Raw genomic sequence first — 23,037 nt, 5'->3', positions numbered from 1 at the left:
TTGGTACCGGTGATGTCGGCAACGGGACTGAAGAGGTAAGAAGAGGCATGGAGTCGAAGCTTGTGACGTTAGTACAGAGGCAGCCAGCGCCGAAGGAGTTACTTGTGGCATCGGTGACACCTCTCCAGGTGGAAAGATCAGAGGAGATGGAGTCCGTTTGTGTTTCTCTCTCTTTCTTGGGGTCAAACTTTGATGAGGAAAAGTATATTTTGTTCATCAAAAATATGTGCCGGTGGTCCCCGCCTGCATCCACCGGCTCAAAATAAGCACTGGTAATAAAACTTTAGTTTGTTCTACTACCTTCTCATTTTGTTAAATTAAGTCAAATTGCAAACATGGTTGAGGAAGTAATGAACGAACAATAACCTACAACCTACAGAAACTGATGAGGATCAATCAAAAATAAATACATGGATGACGTTTTTAAGTGAAGGTGGGAAGTTTAATGCTGTACCTGTGATAGATGTCTGAATATGCACATAATATTGTTACATACAGTAAATTGGACTGATTTTTTAATGTGTATAGCACTGGCTGTTCTACAAAAGCACAAGGGTTATGAAATAATATATGCAGACTCTAACCCAGTGGAAGCTTCGGACATAAATGTGTTCTTCAAGTGCAGAATGCTCTGGGGATATTGAAGAACAATATAGGACAAACTTCAAAAATGATTTCGACAGTTTATCTAAGGACTGGTTTGTCTAGGAGTTTTCCTTATCAAACACAATCTGCCTTTATCTTAGTATTAATTATTATTGTGTGTAGGTGATAGGGAAGCTTTAGCATTCTACTCAACACCCTTCATCCGAGTAATTGTGCGTGGAAAGTTTAGACACCTCAACTCTGGAGAATCAATTGCAGAATAGAAAAGAAAAATTACTAACAGAAGTAAAATTTGGAACACTTCAGAAAAATGTATCCTCCGGTCTTCTTAAAGTAATGTTTAGGAAATTGTGAAGTGTTAATGAAAACGATGATAATTTTTGTAAACAATTAAACAATGCCTGAGCACACATACATCAATATGACTGTTGCTCATTACAACATATATAACCATAATGCTTTTCAAATTTTAGTTTATTCTGATTTTCTTTTCTTCTTTTGATTGTTCCAGCCAACATGTGTTTCGTCGTCCGGGAGTAAACCCACACCTTCCTCAGGGCTGTCATGTAGCAAGTTATTTCTGTCAGCCTCTGTGCCGGTTGTAATTCCGTCCCGGTAAGTAGAGAATAGGATAAAATATTTAACTGGTATAAGATGTTGTGCCCATATTTCCACGTATGATCTTACATCCACGTCAATCCACATGGCGTCCAGTAAGGCAAGATACAAAGAACATTGAATATATTGCCCGTGGATCCCACTTTTCAGCAAGGACGCCGATCCGCCTCCAACACAGCCAGTACAGCTAGTACAGCTGTGTTGGATACGGATCGGCGTCCTTGCTGAAAAGCGGGATCCACTGGCAATATATTCAATGCCCTTTGAATCTCGCCTTACTGGACACCACACAGATTGAAGTGGATGTCAGATCATACATGGAAATATGGGCACAACATGGAATACCAGTTAAAATCTTTATCCTATCCCGTACTTACCGGGACGGAATTACAACCGGCACAGAGGTTGACAGAAATAACTTGCTACGTGACAGCCCTGAGGAAGTCGTGGGTTTAGTCCCGAATGACGAAACACATGTTGGCTGGAACAATCAAAAGAATAAAATAAAATTACAAGAAACCAACCAAAATTTGAAAAGCATTATGGTTATATATGTTGTAGTGAGCAAGTCATATTGATGTATGAGTGCTCGAGCATTGTTTAATTCATAATTTGGATCCCTCACGATCACATTTAGGGGGCACGGGTGATTTTCCCCTCCCTGGAGCACCATAGTAATTACGTACCGTCTGCTATTACACCGCCAAGCGTGAGCGCCAAAACCATACCGAAATTATCTAACTAACACAGAGTTTACATTTTTTGTAAACAATATTAATACTCTTTTTAACTCTAATTTTGAATTTAACATAGCGATAAATTGAAAGGTGCTTTAGTACTCTGAAATATGCCACTGCCCAAAGCATGGTTAAGTAGGGGGACCGACTGGCTGGGAAGTTTGGACAGTCATCTAGCTGCTTATGGGCAGAGTAAATGTTATATGATGTAGAAAAAAAACAATGAAATTGGTGATTATAGATGATGGCTAGATTAGAACAAAATTCTCAAATATGGATATAAGTCTAGTGAAAAAAAAGTTTTTTTTAAAGAAACTAAAAGCAATTTCAGCTAACGTTTGCATTTCCCTTTTATAGCGTTGGGTAGATTTCTGGGTGTGGCACATGCTACAACACGTAGGTTTAAAGTCATTATTTTCAATGCACACACAAATGCAAAGAGCCCAGGTTTTATGTGTACCAAACAATAAGACATACAAGGCTAACAAATAATACAACTTTAACAATAACAAAGGAGATAGAAAATAAAATGCTACTATCAACAGAAAATATCCCAGCAATACTTGAAACCCAAGCAAATATATTTAATTTAAAAACCTATATAGTTTGTTATACTCTCTTGATTGGCCCAATGAAATGGAATAGGTTCAAATGACAAAGTTTAATTAAGACAACAAATAAAGGGTTAGTTCTTGCACATAGCAGATTGTAGCACATAGATGCAAAAATTCTATACTTAGCATTCTAAATACCTTTACACAGTTTAAAAATGGCTCTGGGTTTTGTGTATTTTAGGGTATCTATGAGAGCACAGTTATTATGTAGCACATTATTAGGAATGGGGTATCTAGCTGGCAGTTTTATGCACCCTATCCAAGTAGGGACCCTTCCTTCTAGATAGGGTAAGGGAGTTACACATCCAGATAACCCCTGCTCACCCGCTTGATAGTTTGGCACGAGTAGGCTTATCTCAGGGGCAATGTGTGAAGTATTTGTACGTAACACGCTCAATAACACAGTGAAAACACTAGAAATAAACACCACACCAGTTTAGAAAAATAAAGTATCTTTATCTAAACCAAACAAGACCAAAACGACTAAAATGCAACATACACAACTCAAAATATGAATTTTAAAAGGTTTTTTAGCAATTCTGTCCATAGGAAACTATGGATGCAGTGATTTTACACAGAGTACCCTCAGATGCATCACAATTCACAAAGCAGAGCAGCAGAAGAGGAGGGAAGCATCGGAAACCACAGCATTGCGTTGGTTCCTGAGTCCGTGGGGAGGCAATGCATCAGTTCTGCTGCACGCAAGAGAAGTGGTGTGTCGAAACTGGACTGTAGGGGGAAGCGAGGTGTCTATTCCAAGACGGTTCTGGTCTGCAGGTGCTGCGTCAGAAAAAACTTGCCGCACAGGTGCGATGCGTGGAAATCAGGAAGTGCTGGAGGCTGGAGGTTGATGCGGTGGCAGCAAACAGGCGCTGTATTAATTTCTAGAGCTGCGTTTCAACGATGCGTCGATTCTTTGAGCTGCACAGCAGGGTCTGCATCAGAGTCAGTGTGGTGGTCTCAGACTTTGGAGACCGGTGTGCTGAACTCGGGCTGCATTGGTTTCTATGACCTCTGGCTGGCACTACTACGATTTCTTCAACCACACAGCGATGGTGCGTGAAAATTCTTCTAGCACAGCAGTGCTGCATCATGAAAACAGCTACTGGAAGGGCATTGTGTGGATTTTCAGGATTCTTGTAGCGTTTTGAAACAGGAATAACCTTCAAGGGCCCAGAACTTGGATTGGCACCAAAAGGCAGGTCGGAACTCCCAGCAGTGGAGTTCAAATATGCTGCAGTTGAAGTCTTTGTGTCCCTGAGACTTTAACAGGAGGCAAACTCTACTTCAAGCCTTTGGAGAATCTTCTCAAGCAGGAAATAGCAAAGTAAAAGTCCAGACATTTCCACTGCCCACAGAGAGAAGCAAAAACAGCAGGCCAACCCAGTAAAGCAATACACAGCAAAGAGGCAGTACTCTTCCTGACATCTCTTCAGCTCTTCCTCTTAGCAGGGTCCTCTTGATCCAGAAGTGTTTCGAAAGTCTGAGGTTTTTGGTCCAATATTTATACCCCTTTTGGCATTTGAAGTTGGCAAATGTCAAAGAAAGTCTTTGCTGTTCACAAGTTCTTGTTTTGTCCTGCCTTGACTTTAGACCACTCTAGGGGGTGTAGACAGCATTGTGAGAGGACAGGCACAGCCTTATTCAGGGGTTGGTGACAACTCCTCCCACCACTCTAGCCCAGGAAGACCCATCAGTTTGGTGATGGCTCACCAAGATATGCAGGACACACCTCAGCTCCTTTGTGTGACTGTCTAGAGTGAATGCACAATCAGCCCCTGTCAGTTTAAACCAGACGTGGATTGCACAGGCAGGCAGAGACATACGATGGTTAAACGAGAAAATGCCCACTTTAAAAACCAGCTTCACTAAAATATGTATTTTTTAATTCTGAGCTCAGGGAGCCCAAACTCCAAATCTCTATTTCTTCCCAAATGAAAGTTATACTTGTAAAATGTCACAAGGCAGCTCCAATGATAACCTATGGGTGATACAGGCCTTGCAATAATGAAAAACACAATTGGCAGTATTTCACTATCAGGACATGTAAAATCCACCAGCACATGTCCTTCTATTTATATAAACTGCACCCTGCCCATGGGGGTATATTGGACATGTACATGTATAAAAAGGGAAGGTGAGAGCCTTGCAAGTGGATGTACTTAACGGGTAGACATGCCAGTTTAAAATATCACTGACAGACACTACCATGGCAGGCCTGCAACAAGTTTACAGGGCTACTTGTGTGGGTGGCACAATCAGTGCTGCAGGCCCACTAGTAGCATTTTATTTACAGGCCCTGGGCACACACAGTGCACTTTACTAGGGACTTACCAGTAAATAAAATATACCAATCATGGATAACCAATCAGAATCACAATTTACATAGGGAGCACTAGCACTTTAGCATTGATCAGCAATCGTAAAGTGCCCAGAGTACCTAAACCAGCAAAATCGAAGCCTAGCACAGAGTAAAAAATACAAGAGGTAGAGGCAATAAGACAGGAGAAACCACACCAAGGATGCCAGGTCTAGCACGCATCCTGTGATAATAATGGTCATTTCATTTGTATGGCTGGTGTAAGTATGGACAATGAGAAGAGACCATCTTAGATAGAATTGATTTGAGGTGACCATTCCCTGAAGTTTCACAGGCAGTTTCGCTGTTTCAGGGATAAACACATCATTTTGGAAGGTGCAACAGTAACCAGAGGTGCCACAATGATTTGGGGAAAAGCTGTCAAGCTTATGTCTCCTCTACAGTCGCTTCACCCCGCTCTAGCAGCAAAACCCCTCAGACTGAACTGTTTTCATTCATCATCTGTCGAGGGTGGGTGGCTACTTTTCTACATTAATAGCCAGCGATTTCTTCAGATCAGTGTATCCTGCAGGTAATAGATCATGGTTAAAGTTTTTCTTTTCTGATGAGTCCTGCACCCTTAGCTCTTCAACCTACCTGAGTCCCCAGTTAATGAAAGAAAGGGCATGGCATCCTTGATGGAGGAAGGCATCAATAGAATTGGTTCCATCATCTCAAATAGGTAAGGGCCTTTTCCTGTTACTTTGTGATTCCAAAGAAAGTAAAGGATGTGAGACCAATATGGGATCTTGGCTTGTGAACAAGTTTATGAATAAGTCTCCCTGTTTTCCGTTTTTACAGGTTTTTACAGATAAATACAGACAGAAAAGAATGTGTTTTCTGTCTGCATTTATTTTTAAAAGTGGATGAATACAAAAAATTGTGCTTCTTTTAGGTGACTCTCTGTGCTGTCTTTCATGATTTATAGGCCAGCAGCTGAGCAGATGGACAGCATGGGAAATTAAAAACAGGATGAAATTTCTTTAAATAACGGTATATGTCAACATACATTTATGGTAATGCTTGTATTTACCAGTGGATGTATTGTTATGTAATATTTGACAGCTTAAATAGCTAAAACACTTCAGACTTCAAAGTATGAGTGCGTGTCTATCAGTTAAATAGATATGGAAATGTACAGTTTTACAACTTCATTTATGTACAAAACATAAAATAAATATGGATAAATACAGACAGAAATGTCCCAAAAATAAATACCATAAAACCGGAAGCCCTATTTATTAGGAAAAGGAAGCACAAAATGTTTACTTTGAGTCAGGGGCTTATAGCCCTGCCTGAACATGATTGGATAGTATCTCTAAATCTTCAAGATACATGCTTTCTTGTCCCAGTGGTCCAGTCCCACAGGTCGCTTCGGATGTTCAGAGAAGGAAAGATGCATTATCTTTTCAAGGTACTCCCTTTGGCCCTTACGCTCTTTAGAAATGTCATGCGATGGTTGTGTTTCCATGGAAGTCTACCCTTATCTAGACCACTGGCTAATAAAAGCCAGCTCACCTTTCCAAGAAACCAAATTGGGTGTAGCCACCATTTGAGAGATCTGAGTCATAGATGTTCTAGACTTGAGGGCGATCAAGTTAGCACTGAGAGCCTTTCTTTCTTCGGTTCATTGCAGACAACTTCAGTTTATGAACAAGGGAGTAGAGTCTCTTCTACTGTGCGAGGAGGCTCTAAATATTGTGGATTATGTAGGCAGGAGCTCATCTCGTGGTGAAAGACTATCTAAGCAGGATGACTTTGGTGGTCAACAAACAGAATCTTTACCAGGATGTGGCAACTCAAAATACAAAAAATCTGGGGAATGTCAGAAATACATATTTTTGCCAGTTCAGAAAATGTGCTGTAGCCGGTTTTGCATGAGGGATTTCCCACTGGGAGAATCAAAGGCGGGGGTGGGGGTGGGGCATTTTCCCTGTATTGGTCCATCAGTGTCTATGATGCATTTCCACTGTTCCACTGATAGAAAAAGCCATTCACAGACTGTACGTTATTCTGATTGCTTCAGATTGGGCTAGCTGCCTTCTGCATTCAGATCTTCTTTAAATGAGTGTTGGAACTTGGCTCCTTCTTCTGAAGTATTTATTTTATTTATAAGGTTTTATATAGCGCTGGCTGGACCCTAGAGTATCAGAGCGCTTTACATGGTTAAGTCAGGATTTGCATTAGGATACAGTGAGTCATGGGTAATAATGCAAGAATGGCGAAATAACATTTGTATAATGAGGTAGCATATACAGACAGCTTAGATCAATAAAAACTGACCGAAATAATTACCAGGGCTAATGACATCCGGATTTACATTAGAATACAGCGAGTCATGAGTAAAACAGCAAGTGTGGTTGGGAAGGCTAAAGTGGGAGGGGGGAAAGCAGGAATGGCGGGAGCCATTAAAAGGGGAAGGGTGTGGAAGAACTGAATAGGTGTAGGCTGGGGCTATAAGGGGATTAGGTGGTTAGTTAAATGGGCTAGTTATAGGAAGAGGGGGGGAGAGGCAGTCAAGTGATCGGTAAGGGGAGCCCTGAACAGTGAGACGCGGGCTGAGCCTATTAGGGGACTTAGTGATATAGGAGGGGAAGGTAGTAAAATAGGGTAGTTATGAGAAGGGGGCGGGGAGAGAGGAAGTCAGGAGATCGATGAAGGGAAACCAAAACAGTGAGAAGCTGGATTAGGACATGTGCCCGGTGTAGGGATTAAGGACCCCAGTAGTTGTTGAGAAGGTGCAGTTTCAGGACTTTCTTGAAGCTGTAGGTAGGACTTACTATCCCTTGAAGAGAGGAGCATATTTCAACAAAATCTCAGGATCCTCAATCTTCATGCTTGGCTTTTGAAAGGAAACATTTGAAGTAATTTAATTTCATGATATTTTAGATATTATTAGCTGTAGGCCTTCTAAGCATGCAGCTTAATAAGGCATGTGGTCTCCAGTTGTTTACTGATTTAGCGGTTGTTCGTTTGATCCTCTACAAAGGCAGTTGTATCATTGTCTACAGTTTGTCCTCCATTTAGCTTGAAATAGTCTTCATATACATATGGTTAAGTGTTGTTTAGTCAGTATATCAGCTTACTTATTTTCGCCTGAGCAGTGCTAATTGTTAAGCTTTCTGTAGAAGTTAGGTTCCTTAGAAGTCTACAGAAATACGTTTTTCGAAACCTTTCATTGTTCCAACTTGAGAGTTAGAGTTGGTATTGACTTATCTCATGGCTTCTCCTTTTGAGCCTTTACATTCATGTGATTTTAATATTGTTTCTTGGAAGGTTGACTTCTTAGTCGAAATAGCTTTAGCCAGAAGGGTTTGCAAATTGCAGGCAGCGAACTCGCACCTGCCCTGAGGGCAGTACAGCAGTGAAAGGCGTTCCGTCTTTTGGTGTGCAGGCAGCACCCGGCTGCACTTCAGTGGGAGGACAGATATCCCCCCTGAGGGCAGGTACAGTGAGTGACATAATGTTTGTCAGTTTCAGAATCTTTTGTTGCTGGAATATGTCCAACTTAGTGCACAAAAGCCAACCTCCAAGAAATCTCGATGGTATCAGGTGATGATGCTGCTGCATCGAAGTGAGTTACAGTGTTTTGTATTTCCAGGAGGTAGATGTGTTTACACTACAGAGCCACAAGCCATGTGCACAACAAGACCAGCTCTAAGTGCAGCAGCATTGGGGTCATTTACACACATCCATCCAAGCATGGATCCATCGGTGTACTCACATACACAACAGAAATTAAACCACAAACCATACATTTACACATATACCGCATATACAAAGTGACCATTAATCCACCCATACACACACAAACTGACCATCACCCATCTTTGAACAAATTCCCATCCATCCACAAACAAAATCCTTTCACATGGACAAATATACATCCATCCACAGACAATATATATTCACATGATTTCTTTATTCATAGACATTGTCCGTTCATCTACTCATCCATCTACTTATCATCACAAATTCAGCATTCATCCAAACATAAATTAATGAGCCATGCAACTTTCACTTATGCAACTGTCCACCAAATCACCCCACAACCTACCACCCACTCCTCCATCTATTCAGTCATGTATTGATACAGACATTCAGCTTGCCGCTCACCCACTTAGCCATTTACCTGATCATCCATTCATGCACTTGCCGATCCACACAACTATACTGAAACATACGCATCAGATAGGTAAGGGTGTGTTAGACCTGTGATCTTTGGTGTGGTCTTCCTCCAAACCCTTTGCCTTCACCCCTCCTGTTTTCTGAATTTCGTTTTTGTTGGCATTAGGAGTGTGCACTTTACCACTGCTAACCAGTGCTAAAGTTCTTGTGCTCTCTCCTTTAAACATGGTAAAAGTGTCTTGCATCTAATTGCCACATTTTATTTACTCATAAGTTCCTTGTAAAGTGGTACTACATCTATCCAGGGCCTGCAATTAAATGCTACTAGTGGGCCTGCAACACTAATTGTACCATAAACGAAAGTAGTCTGTCAAACATGTCTCAGGTCTGCTATTGCAGCCTGCGTCTGCAGTTTTGTACTGTCATTTCAACCTGTCCAAATAAACCTTTGCCAGGCCTAAATCTTCCTTTTTATTACACATCAGGCGCCTCTAGGGTAGACCCTAAACAGCCCACAGGGCAGGGCGCAGTGTATTTAAAAAGTGGGGGATGCACCTTTAACTTTTACATGTCCTGACAGTGAAAAACGTGTAAATTAATTTTTCACTATTGCATGGCCTGTCTCTTCCGTTCGATAATATAGGATTACCATTTTACATTTAATAAATGATGACTTTCAATTAAGAGCAAGCGGGAATATCGAGTTTGGTGTCTAAAGAATTTTAATTAAGAACCCTCTTTAATGGTAATTTTGGATTTTAAGTTACAATTTTTAAAATTACACTTTCAAAGTTGGCATTTTCTTGCCTCAATGATTTGGTGCCTGCAGCCTGTATCCTGGGTCACATGACTAGGTGTAGCTGGCATTTGGACTTTGTGTATTGCTCGCAGACAACGAGACAAAGGGGGAATAGGTGTTGGCAGGATGGGCCATCTCTTGCTTGATAGGGGGATTAGTTGTCACCTACCACACATGAACATTACAAAAGCTCTGCCTCAGCCCTCTAACAAAAGGTTCCACTCTAGACTTTTGTGCCCAGTGACAAGCTGGGACCAGGGCAAGGAGGCAGGAAATTCCAAACGCCTCTGGGGGTGGAAACCTCCAGAACCCTCTCTGACTTCAAAGTTGGCACCAAGTATGAATATTGAACCATCAGGCCCAAATCTTCAGTACACCTTTAGATCTGTGAAAGACTCAAAAAGACTGCTCTGCTGCAAAAAGCACTGATGCTCTACCACCCTGCTGCTTGGGTGAGAAGCACTAGACCTGAATCTTGAACCCATGAGCACCAGCGTAACTCCAAGGGCTAGTTGACTTGCGTCCTGATCAGGAGACAGAACAGGTTCTAACCACCTTGAACCCAGCACCTGAACTCTGTCTGCTATGAGTCTTATAAATTAACAACAGGAGAGAGAGGGAGTTTTTTGGAGCCACTCTTAGTCCCCCAGGGCTAGTATAGATCAACAACAAAAGAGTGTGTCCATCAGATGTGAACAAGTGCAGAGCGATTTAGAAAAGTGAATCACTATGTTTTTAAAAGAACCCTCACTCACCAACCTAGTTGGTGACATGCTTCATCATTGGGTTCCCACCGGAGAGACCGAATGTCTCCCCGGTGTGCTGCGACGCCTGAATTACAGCGGAGCTGGTTTTTTGTGTGTGGATGCAGTGCAAAGGGTGATAGTGTAAGTTTAAAATATGTCACAGTTTCAACCAATAAGGAATTTTAATAGTGGTAAACCGGACACAATTAAAATGGTGTGGCGGACGATAGGAACTGGTGATAATTAGACCAGCTACGTCCTAAATCAAGTGCAAAGTGATAAAAGTGGTCAACATGTTTCTGCTTCTTGCGTCAATGCACGAAGCATTCGTCAGGACCTAATGTGAGACCACCACGGCGGTATACGCGCGCTAAGGCGTACCCTAACCTGTGGGGTCAGATACCGCTTAAGACTTACGGTCGAGTTTACCCTTCAGCAATTTCTGAGAGGTTCAGTTCTGTTGGGGTAAAATAGAAAAACACAATACAGAACAAACAAACAGTGATTCACATAATACATATATCATTTCACATGAAAACAGACTTGGGCTAATCACACAAGTGTCGTGAAGATATTTCATGCACACACATGGTGGGAATTTCCCATTGCTCTGAATCTACGGGAAACAAAACTCACTAGTATTAACCCGTGTTCAAATTGTAAAGGCATGTGGTGCTCTTTAGCGCTATCACTAATTGTGCCGGAAAAGTGCTACACCCTATTTTAGGGGGTGATACGGCAAAGCGGCATAAGTGTATCGCCTTCACACTGATGGTCAGCACTGCACTATGGCCGACTTCTAGGAGGCGATAGGAAAATAAAATGCTTGGTTTGTAAATGGAGACTCAAGGGTTATTGTGTCATATGGATTTGTGAACATCAAGAGAGCCGATCACAGTGCTTACGTGATGTTCAATTCAGTTTCACTACATGAGTCCGGGTGGGAGGCGGGACTTATAGTCACACTCTGGACGGGGAGCGAAAAGAATAAAAAGAGTTAAAAACTTACACGGTTGGAGTAAAGGTATAGAAATCCGTACTGCAGCACCTTTACTTACTACTCCAAAGTCACCAGCCCTCTGCAACACCTATTTGGCCCTCCTGCGGACTCGGATGTTGATGTCCGGCGCAGCCGAGAGGAAAAAATAGTGAGCGTTTACCAATTGGAAGGCGTCACGTCATCACGTGTATCACGTGAGACGTTGACGCGGGGGAAACAGCTAGACTGCTGCCTGTCAGGGGACAAAGTAATCCTTGGTAGACTTCCGGGAAGGTAGCTCGTTGCCTAGAGGTACGGTGACAAAAGAGGAGGTATCTCAATGTGACTGGAGGGAGGCTAATTACATTATCCTGGTTATGCGTACAGCCTGCTAAGCAGGTGTACGTAACAACTCTATCAGCGGAAAAGATTTTTTGTTGAAATCAGGGTTTTTGATCAATTTCGCGCGTTTTGATATTTTTAAATGTGGTAATACTCTCGAAACAAGGCCAAAGCATGAGTATCAAAATCATTGCCTAATACGTGTTCAGTAGAGCAGGGGCTTTGTTTAAGACATGTCCCATTGCTCAGTTCCTAGTGCTCTAAACCCGTGGTAATGAAACACATTTTAATAAAGGCAATTATGAGAGTGTGAGGAATATTGTCTAATGAGTGTTCAATGGAGCCCAGATTTGTTCATTTGAAGGGCATCTGCAACGAAGAACACAGTCTCGTGGTGTCATAAAAACGGAGGGCGGGGTGGAAAACCACAGAGTGACTGGTTAGGAGTTTTGCCTGCCAAAAAATTGTTTCATTGGCATATTATCTTTATGACTTATTATCTTTTTAGCACTGTGCCCCATGGGATGTTATCGTTGAAACCTGTGGTGTGGCTGGACAGGCGATAAATCCAACGTTGTTCCTTTTCGAACAGGATGTTGGTCGCTCTGACCCCTGGATTAATTTGTTCAATTATAGTCCAGGTTAGGTCGTCAGGGGTGTGTTTGAGGGCTGAGTAGTGTTCTGTCATTTTGGTAATACTCTTCCCACAGCGGATTGTACTTCTGTGTTCGACAATGCGTTGTTTGATTTTACGTGTGGTCATTCCAACGTATCTGATCCCACACGGACATGTAAGTAGGTAGATGACATTGGATGAATTGCAGTTCGTGTGGGTACGTTGACTCCACACTTTGTCTTGTTCCAGATTCAGAGTCTTGCTGGCTTTCGTGAGGTGGCACACACTGCACTGCCCACAAGGAAAATGCCCTGTTACTTTGGGAAGTCCCCAGGATTGTAGGACAGACGGGATGTTGTCAGGTGGTGATATTCGTGGTCTCGTATGTACTAGGGCATCTTTTATGCTTCTTGCCTTCCTGAAAGAAAATAGGGGTTTTTCCCATTTCAAGTTGTTACTCAATAGGATGCCCCAATTTTTGCGAATGGATTTGGTGACAGCATTAGAAGCCGTGCTGTAAGTCGTTACACATGTCAGAGGGATATCTTCTATTGTTTTTACTGAATCCTCCAGTAACGCCTCTCTGTGTTGATTTCTAGCCCTCTTGTAGCTGCGTTTTAGAATTTTTTCTGGGTAACCCCTTCTTTTCAGTTTTGTTGATAGGTTATCAGATTGGATGCGGAAGTCTTCCATGCGACTGCAGTTGCGTCTGATACGCAAAAACTGACCAAAAGGGAGGTTTTCTCTAAGCGGTCGTGGATGGAAACTTGAGAAGGCTAAGAGATTGTTTTTTGAGGTCGGTTTATAATATGTTTTTGTGAGGAGCTTGCCTTCATGCTTGGTGATAGTGAGATCCAGAAAGATTATTTCATTCTGATCATATGTGTTGGTGAACTTCAGACTTGGATCGCAGGTGTTAATCCATTCAAAAAACTTGACGAGTTGGGTTTCAGGTCCTTTCCAGATCACCAGGATGTCATCTATATATCTTTTCCAAAAAGATATATAGAGTGAGAAAGGGTTGTTAGGAGTCAGTATGTACTTCTGTTCGAAATCATACACGTAAAGGCCTGCCACACTAGGAGCAAAGGTACTCCCCATGGAAGTACCGGTAGCTTGGAGGAAGAGGGTCCCCTTGTATTCAAAGAAATTCTTTTCTAAGGCTAGGGTGGCACAGTCAACAATGAACTGTTTCGAGGTCTGGAAGTCCCAAGGACTCATCTCCAAAGTTTCACTGATGACCCTTATGGTATCTTCCTGGGGAATGCTGGTGTATAGACTTTCTAAAACGCAGCTACAAGAGGGCTAGAAATCAACACAGAGAGGCGTTACTGGAGGATTCAGTAAAAACAATAGAAGATATCCCTCTGACATGTGTAACGACTTACAGCACGGCTTCTAATGCTGTCACCAAATCCATTCGCAAAAATTGGGGCATCCTATTGAGTAACAACTTGAAATGGGAAAAACCCCTATTTTCTTTCAGGAAGGCAAGAAGCATAAAAGATGCCCTAGTACATACGAGACCACGAATATCACCACCTGACAACATCCCGTCTGTCCTACAATCCTGGGGACTTCCCAAAGTAACAGGGCATTTTCCTTGTGGGCAGTGCAGTGTGTGCCACCTCACGAAAGCTAGCAAGACTCTGAATCTGGAACAAGACAAAGTGTGGAGTCAACGTACCCACACGAACTGCAATTCATCCAATGTCATCTACCTACTTACATGTCCGTGTGGGATCAGATACGTTGGAATGACCACACGTAAAATCAAACAACGCATTGTCGAACACAGAAGTACAATCCGCTGTGAGAAGAGTATTACCAAAATGACAGAACACTACTCAGCCCTCAAACACACCCCTGACGACCTAACCTGGACTATAATTGAACAAATTAATCCAGGGGTCAGAGCGACCAACATCCTGTTCGAAAAGGAACAACGTTGGATTTATCGCCTGTCCAGCCACACCACAGGTTTCAACGATAACATCCCATGGGGCACAGTGCTAAAAAGATAATAAGTCATAAAGATAATATGCCAATGAAACAATTTTTTGGCAGGCAAAACTCCTAACCAGTCACTCTGTGGTTTTCCACCCCGCCCTCCGTTTTTATGACACCACGAGACTGTGTTCTTCGTTGCAGATGCCCTTCAAATGAACAAATCTGGGCTCCATTGAACACTCATTAGACAATATTCCTCACACTCTCACAATTGCCTTTATTAAAATGTGTTTCATTACCACGGGTTTAGAGCACTAGGAACTGAGCAATGGGACATGTCTTAAACAAAGCCCCTGCTCTACTGAACACGTATTAGGCAATGATTTTGATACTCATGCTTTGGCCTTGTTTCGAGAGTATTACCACATTTAAAAATATCAAAACGCGCGAAATTGATCAAAAACCCTGATTTCAACAAAAAATCTTTTCCGCTGATAGAGTTGTTACGTACACCTGCTTAGCAGGCTGTACGCATAACCAGGATAATGTAATTAGCCTCCCTCCAGTCACATTGAGATACCTCCTCTTTTGTCACCGTACCTCTAGGCAACGAGCTACCTTCCCGGAAGTCTACCAAGGATTACTTTGTCCCCTGACAGGCAGCAGTCTAGCTGTTTCCCCCGCGTCAACGTCTCACGTGATACACGTGATGACGTGACGCCTTCCAATTGGTAAACGCTCACTATTTTTTCCTCTCGGCTGCGCCGGACATCAACATCCGAGTCCGCAGGAGGGCCAAATAGGTGTTGCAGAGGGCTGGTGACTTTGGAGTAGTAAGTAAAGGTGCTGCAGTACGGATTTCTATACCTTTACTCCAACCGTGTAAGTTTTTAACTCTTTTTATTCTTTTCGCTCCCCGTCCAGAGTGTGACTATAAGTCCCGCCTCCCACCCGGACTCATGTAGTGAAACTGAATTGAACATCACGTAAGCACTGTGATCGGCTCTCTTGATGTTCACAAATCCATATGACACAATAACCCTTGAGTCTCCATTTACAAACCAAGCATTTTATTTTCCTATCGCCTCCTAGAAGTCGGCCATAGTGCAGTGCTGACCATCAGTGTGAAGGCGATACACTTATGCCGCTTTGCCGTATCACCCCCTAAAATAGGGTGTAGCACTTTTCCGGCACAATTAGTGATAGCGCTAAAGAGCACCACATGCCTTTACAATTTGAACACGGGTTAATACTAGTGAGTTTTGTTTCCCGTAGGTTCAGAGCAATGGGAAATTCCCACCATGTGTGTGCATGAAATATCTTCACGACACTTGTGTGATTAGCCCAAGTCTGTTTTCATGTGAAATTATATATGTATTATGTGAATCACTGTTTGTTTGTTCTGTATTGTGTTTTTCTATTTTACCCCAACAGAACTGAACCTCTCAGAAATTGCTGAAGGGTAAACTCGACCGTAAGTCTTAAGCGGTATCTGACCCCACAGGTTAGGGTACGCCTTAGCGCGCGTATACCGCCGTGGTGGTCTCACATTAGGTCCTGACGAATGCTTCGTGCATTGACGCAAGAAGCAGAAACATGTTGACCACTTTTATCACTTTGCACTTGATTTAGGACGTAGCTGGTCTAATTATCACCAGTTCCTATCGTCCGCCACACCATTTTAATTGTGTCCGGTTTACCACTATTAAAATTCCTTATTGGTTGAAACTGTGACATATTTTAAACTTACACTATCACCCTTTGCACTGCATCCACACACAAAAAACCAGCTCCGCTGTAATTCAGGCGTCGCAGCACACCGGGGAGACATTCGGTCTCTCCGGTGGGAACCCAATGATGAAGCATGTCACCAACTAGGTTGGTGAGTGAGGGTTCTTTTAAAAACATAGTGATTCACTTTTCTAAATCGCTCTGCACTTGTTCACATCTGATGGACACACTCTTTTGTTGTTGATCTATGCTATGAGTCTTACCCGCCCCAAGTGGTGCCACCCAAGTCCTGAACCTTTGGAAGTGGGTCTGAAGGTGCTCTGCAAGCCCAGTTGTGGTACTAGCAGAACTGACGCAGCGCAGGCATCGCCTCATAGATCCACATTGTAACCGCCGCTGCACGATGCATCCCAGACACAAGAACTCACAGCTCCTTGGAGCCACCGTTGTATGACGCATCCTTTACACAGGACCTCACATTTCAGCCCCTCAGTTCCTCGGACCCGCTGCTGTGCGATGCATCATCGATGCAGGACCTCACATCGTAGACCCACAGCTCCTTGGAGCCTCCACTACACGACGCATGCTCAACACAGGACCTCACACTTGCTTTTGCACAACACATCCTCGATGCAAGATCTTGCACCATTCCGCAGCCAGGATTTAAGGCACTTTGCTCAGTGGTCCTAACAGGGTCCCTGTACCTGTCCCAGACTCCATCATGGTTGTCCTTAACTTGTGACTTTGTCCTTTTTCAGTGCGACTAGATAACCACAGTTGGCGCTTGGTGCTTTTAAGCATCATTTCAAGTTATATCCTATCACCAAACTACATAACGATCACAGCAAAGGAAAATTAAACCTACCACACCCACACATAGCATAGCATCAAAGCTTTTTATATTAAAAGCGAGAAAGAAAAACGGGTCTTTAGTTCTTTGCTTTGTAGGTAACCACAGTGTATAAGGGATTATAGTCTAGGTAGTTTAAAACTTTCTTTTCCTGAAGTTTTGTGTACATTATATGTTGCTAGATATACTGCAGATTTTCTCCTATTTCACATTTTTCTCCTATCTTGCATTCTCAGATCCTTCTCTTAATTCATTTATAGTTTACTGCTATTATCCCCTGCTTTCAAACATCAAACAAAAACAGATAAGGTACCGATAGGGCACCTCCTGGATGTCAAGCCCGTCACTGAAAGCATACGGATTGCCTTCCTCTGGCGCAGTGTCATCTCCACCTAGGAAATATCATGACCCGCTTATCCATTCACTTGGGACAATAGTGTGGTAGGGAAGGAAGGTTCTCACACCTGTGTGCTATGAGAAATAATGATCCACAGGGATCTGTCTTCCGGTGAAATAAGTTCCCTGCACTCCCCAGAACCTTACTCTCATACACTGCAAGCTAGAAAGTACTCTTTGAGAATGAGCTAGGTTATATGTACCAAGAGAATTAATGCAAAACATGAATGCCTTTTCACGAGAAATCATTAGCCCCTCATTTATACTTGGATACAGAGTGTTTTAATACTTCTCAGAATAGTGTGCAAGAAGGAATCAGGCCACTCATGAATACTCAGCCAGGATACATAGTGACACTCAGGAATACTATGCTACGATTAGAAATGTCTGCGAGGAACACTGATCATTTTAACATATTATCTGTGATGCTGATAGTTTCCCAATAGACACTTTGTCTATTGGGAAACTATCAGGATAGATACTGTCTGTTAGACCTGGCATCCTTGGCGTGGTTTTCCCACTAACTTTTTGCCTTCAGACCCCTTATCTTTGCTGACTTCGTTTTTGCTGGCCTTAGGACTCTATGCACTTTACCACTGCTAAGTGGTGCTAAAGTGCTTGTACTTTCACCTTAAAACATGTTAGATTGGCGTATACTTAATTGGCATATTTAATTTACTTGTAGGTTCTTAGCAAAGTGCCACTACTTGTGCCCAAGACACTTAAATTAAATGCTCAGAGTGGGCTTGCAGCACTGATTGTGCCATCCACTTAGGTAGCCCTTTAAACATGTCTCAGGTCTGCCATTTCAGCCTGTTTGGGTGCAGTTTTAAAGTTCCATTTTCACTTGGCAAAGTAAACCTTTTTCCAAGCCTAAACCTTCCTTTTTAATACATATAAGTCACCCCTAGGGTAGGACCTGGACATCTCAGAGGGCATGGTGCAATGATTTTGAAAGGTTGGACATGTACTTTTAAGGTTTACATGTCCTGGTAGTACTGCTAGGCCTTTATCTCCAATAGGATAACATTGGAGTTACCTTATTACATTTTATAAGGGTAATTTCCAATTGGGAACAAGAAATCAGTTTTTGTTTGGTGTCTCTGGAATTGGAATTTAAAATCTTAACTTATGGTGAAGTCGAATTTTGAATTGCGATTCTAAAAATGGCACTTTTAGAAAGTTGGCATTTTGTTGCCTTAGCCATTTGAGGCCAGTCATGCCAAAAATGCCTGCAGACTGTCTCTGGGTCACATGACTGACTGTAGGTGACAGTTGGGCTACGTGTATTCCTCTTAGACAGCCACACACAATGGGAAGCGTAGGTGTGACTGTATGGGCTATGACTGGCAGAATGGGAGGGAGGAGCTGGGCCCCCTCCTACTTACAGTTGAACAGGCTGTGTCCTGTCTCCACACAAAGGGCTGCATACCTCCTGTAATTAATCTGGAGCCAGGGCCATGAAAGCAGAGCATCTGTACACTTCAATTAAATGCCTCTAGAAGCTTCTCCTGACTTCAAAGGTACAACTGTGTAAATACTGGACCTCAGACACTAACTCTTCAGTACACTTCTGGACCTGTGGATACTCTGCCAGGAAGAAGGACTGCTGTGCCGCTGAAAGGACTGCCACTCTGCTGGACTGAAGTAACTGCTGCCCTACTGTGATGAACTGCTGCTCTCTTGCCTGGGGAGGGAAAACTGGACCTGCAACCTCATCTTAAAACCAGGACCCCTGAGTGACGCAAAGGGCTAATCTGCTGGCCTCCTAATCTGAGCCTCAGGGATATAAAAGGCTCCCCAACATCCTGCACCAGCCCTTGGACTGAGCCGCAGCCAGTTCCTGACCCCCAAGTGGTGCCTCTAAGGTACTGGACCCTTGATGTGGCTTAAGGGCACTGAAGTCAAGCTATTGGGCTCTTTGCAACCACATTCGGGCCCATTCGCACTAAGGCCTCGTTGATTGCACCACAAATCAATGTAACTCATTGCACTGCAGAATTTACCTCTTGCGGGTATGACCAGCGCGAAGCTCCAACAACGCCTATCCACGAAGCCGGCCCATCGCACTTTACCGGCAGTATCCTGTAATACTCTCCCTGCTCCTCGCAGTCCCCTTCAATGCAAACGGAACTCTTGGCACGAAGTTGAGAAGGTAAAACTTCAATAGGCCTAACCTAGTGACTGTAACCGACCTGCTCTCCATCGTGATCGGCTTAAAAGTATCACTTCCACCTAGTCCAGCGCGACCTGATATTCCCAGTTGGTGCTTTAAGCTTAGACCTAAAATCTTTCAAAATTCATACTCATGTTCTAATGGTAAGATATTTGTTGTTTTGGTCTTGTTTTATTTATTCAATTTACTCTATTTTTGTAAGTTGATGTGGGGTACTTTTTGTGTGGTGTTTTTCACTTCATTGCTGTTTGAAGTGTTGCACAAATACTTTACACATTGCCTTTAAGTTAAGCCTGACTGATTTGTGCCAAACTACTAGGGGTTGAGCACAGGTTCATTCTGGGTTTGCTTTTACCTTATCCTGACAAGGATTGTGGTTGCTGCTTAACCAGGGCTCACACCCGAATCAACCAGTATCCCAATTTCTCACACTATCCATTAGGAGTACAATGGCATGAGAAATAATGTCTATCACATTACAGTTCGAGTTGAGGGTTGATGCCCTACCTGAAGGCTGTGTTGTGAAAAAGGCTTTCATTGTGGACCTGCTCTGAAAACATGTATTTGCACATCCGGAAACTGTTTCAAAGGTAAATCTCACTTGCTTCAAGGACTCTCCCGCCTCAGTGTCTGAACTCTGCAAGCTTCTTTGTAGCATTTGGGAGGGTGCACATCTGGCTTCCACCCATCTTTGACGTGATGTCAGTTAAATGAATGTGGGTCTGTCATACTTTTACTCTGATCAGAAGTAGGTTGGCTGGAGTGGAGGAGAAGAATCAAAGAAACCCCCAAAATGGCAATTATGTATGTTGTGAGATCGTTGGCTGCATCACTTTTCCTCCTAACTCTACCTATGTGCTCCGTGCTCCACTCAGCATCGCACCAAGCCCCTATGTTAGGTTTTTAGTCAAAAGAAGGATTCCCCAAACTCTAGTGTGCAAACTAACGATGAAAGAAAGTGCACAGAGTCCAAGAAAAGAACCAGTTGCACTTCAGAAGCATCCTGCTAAACCAATCAAAAGTCTGGTTTTTAAATAGAAGTCAATTCTAACATTGTCAGGGAGCAGAAGACAATCCCAGCCAAACCCAATGTCAAATGTATTTTAGCCCAATGAGGAGAGTAGGTTTTAAAGCTAAAGGTTCCCAGCTCTAGGTTTCTTGTCTACAGCCCCAGCAGGGGCAAACCTTAAGCATCATGACAATGGCTATCACCTAATAAAACATGTATCTACTCTTTTTCTCTCTCCATGCAGAAAAATGGATCCGATCCATTGCTCAACTCACGAAGACATCAAAAGCTGAACCCCTTAACATGAAGTTCACATTTATAGGATTGAAGGACATTTTGTATACTTATATACAATGTGGAGGCTTTGTGCCTTCTGACAGGTTTGGCTTGCTTCCGTGGATGAATGGAACGTTTATTTTCTTGAACTGGTTCCAGATGCAATGAACAAGAAAAAACGAATGCCCGTGAAGGTCCCTGAGACCAGTACTTAATGCCCGACGAAGCCTTTCTGGGCCAAAGAGAGTATCTATCATTCTCCTTAATTGCTATGGTCTCTTATTGAATTGAAGCATTATTTATTATTTATGTAAATTGATTGTGATGATGTATGGTGATTCGTGAGCATAGCAGATATATGTTACAAGAAAGAAGGGTAAAAAATAGGAAACGCCTACAGAGACCCACAATAGAACCTAACCAGATCGGGTGTCAACGTTGGAGCAAAGTCCAATAACTGAGTTATTTCACGTCAACAGCCTTCCTTTTTGCAAGGTCCAGTCCATCCCTTTCACCACTTTTAAATACTTTCTAACATTACTATTTAGAGATCGCTAACCCTGTCCTTATCAGAACATTCCAGTGCTTGCTACTTCTGCAAGCCCTGTTATCTCAAGTGACATCACTGTCTCATAAATGTCGCATTTCAAGCAATAATATAACATGACTTTGATTTCAGAAAACTTTTTCACTTCTAGTTTGAAACCGCCCAGCTGATGATTAAAATCTCGAATTGTGTCAAACACTTTCCCCTTTTGTCCCTGAAAATGAGTGAATTGTCACCATGTTGCGCCATGTTGGGGGACTGTGGTGACTTGTGAAAACCCTATTCACGTTCAACCCCATGTAAATCATATTTTGTAGAATCGAGTTATTGCGTATCATCGTGATTGTTGTGTTATGTGCTTTTTTAATGATCGATTTGTACAACATTAATAATGAAAGGACAATAAAATAGTTATTTTTGGTATCTCTCATGTCTATAGTTGTGTGGAAAGATAATGAAAACTGTTTTTCTCTCGAGTAATTTAAAGTATTTGGGATAGCCTTTTGGAACTCCACTTTTCTCACAAGAATTTCGGAAGTCGAGAAGGTAAGTTACTGAATTGCTAATACTCTACTGCCTAGGTCATAGGGGCTCTGTGAAATTCCACTTGGTGTTGGAAAGGTTTGTCTCCTCCAAATATTCAAACTTATCCAGATGTTTATTGGCCTTTAGCTGAATTGGGGGCCCCCTGAAGGGTTTGGGCCACCCTGCACCACAGGGAAGGTAGTGGGCACCAGTAAAAACAGCGACAGAACTTCAGGCTGGACTTTTGGTCCTGATGAAGACCAAACTCCCAAGGTGCAAAGTATGCGGTTCTACATAGGGGTCGAAACGTCGACAGTGTTTTGTTTTTCTGTCAAACATAGATGATAGAGATTTTGTATCTACATCTACCTAGTTATGAATTTTCATTTATGTATATGCCAGACATCTGGCTGGATAGGCTGTTATTATTAATTGCTGATGTATATATGCGCACTACTGTCCACTTTCACATCACTCTCACAAATCCCTCCCATGCACCTATCACCTCACCTTGTGTGCACCTGTTTTTCTAAACATGTCTAAATGTGAAATTCATTGTGCCTTATGATTTGATTTACTTTAATATTTGTGATGAAATAAAATCACAACCATTCATGGAACGACTGAATGGTGGTGTCTGACTTTGATTATATAACGCAGGCCATTCTTTGCTCTTTGCCATTTATGTATTTTACTGTTCTCCACTGTGACATTAACTTTCATACCACTATTTACCTGGGTCCAGTGGCCTTTCGGGTGGCCCCATTGCTATACCATCTCAGTATGTCAGTACCCCAGTACCTTTAAAGTGTCAAGCCACTGAGCGGAGGTGACATTAAATGCAGGGACATGGTCCGCTGTATCTACACCTGCCATCTCCCGCTGTGCCCAGCCTACCCTCCTGAGTCCCCGAACTCACTTCTTTGAGCCCTTGTCTGCTCCATGCTAATGCGAATCCCCCTTTGGGTTCAAGAGTTGGACCGTCTTAGTCAGTCAGTCAAATGAGTGGTCCCTGCTTCTGTGTGTCTTCCTC

General features: G+C 42.7%; 1 protein-coding gene across 1 annotated transcript in view; it reads left to right on the top strand.

Annotated features, from left to right (window-relative positions):
• The window catches only part of CCDC33 (coiled-coil domain containing 33), a 1,193,032-nt gene extending 1,170,656 nt beyond the window's left edge, over window positions 1–22,376 (top strand). The window contains exon 23 of the mRNA XM_085643888.1: window positions 20,901–22,376. Within this exon, the coding sequence (XP_085500014.1) occupies window positions 20,901–20,963 (63 nt within the window). The 3' untranslated portion in view covers window positions 20,964–22,376. The remainder of the gene's footprint in view (window positions 1–20,900) is intronic.
• Window positions 22,377–23,037: the final 661 nt, after the last annotated feature.

The sequence above is a fragment of the Triturus cristatus genome, chromosome 3_1, assembly GCF_964204655.1.
Source record: "Triturus cristatus chromosome 3_1, aTriCri1.1, whole genome shotgun sequence".
Taxonomy (NCBI): Eukaryota; Metazoa; Chordata; class Amphibia; order Caudata; family Salamandridae; genus Triturus; species Triturus cristatus.
The sequence above is the reverse complement of the archived record's forward strand: the minus strand, read 5'-3'. Positions and strand labels throughout refer to the sequence as shown.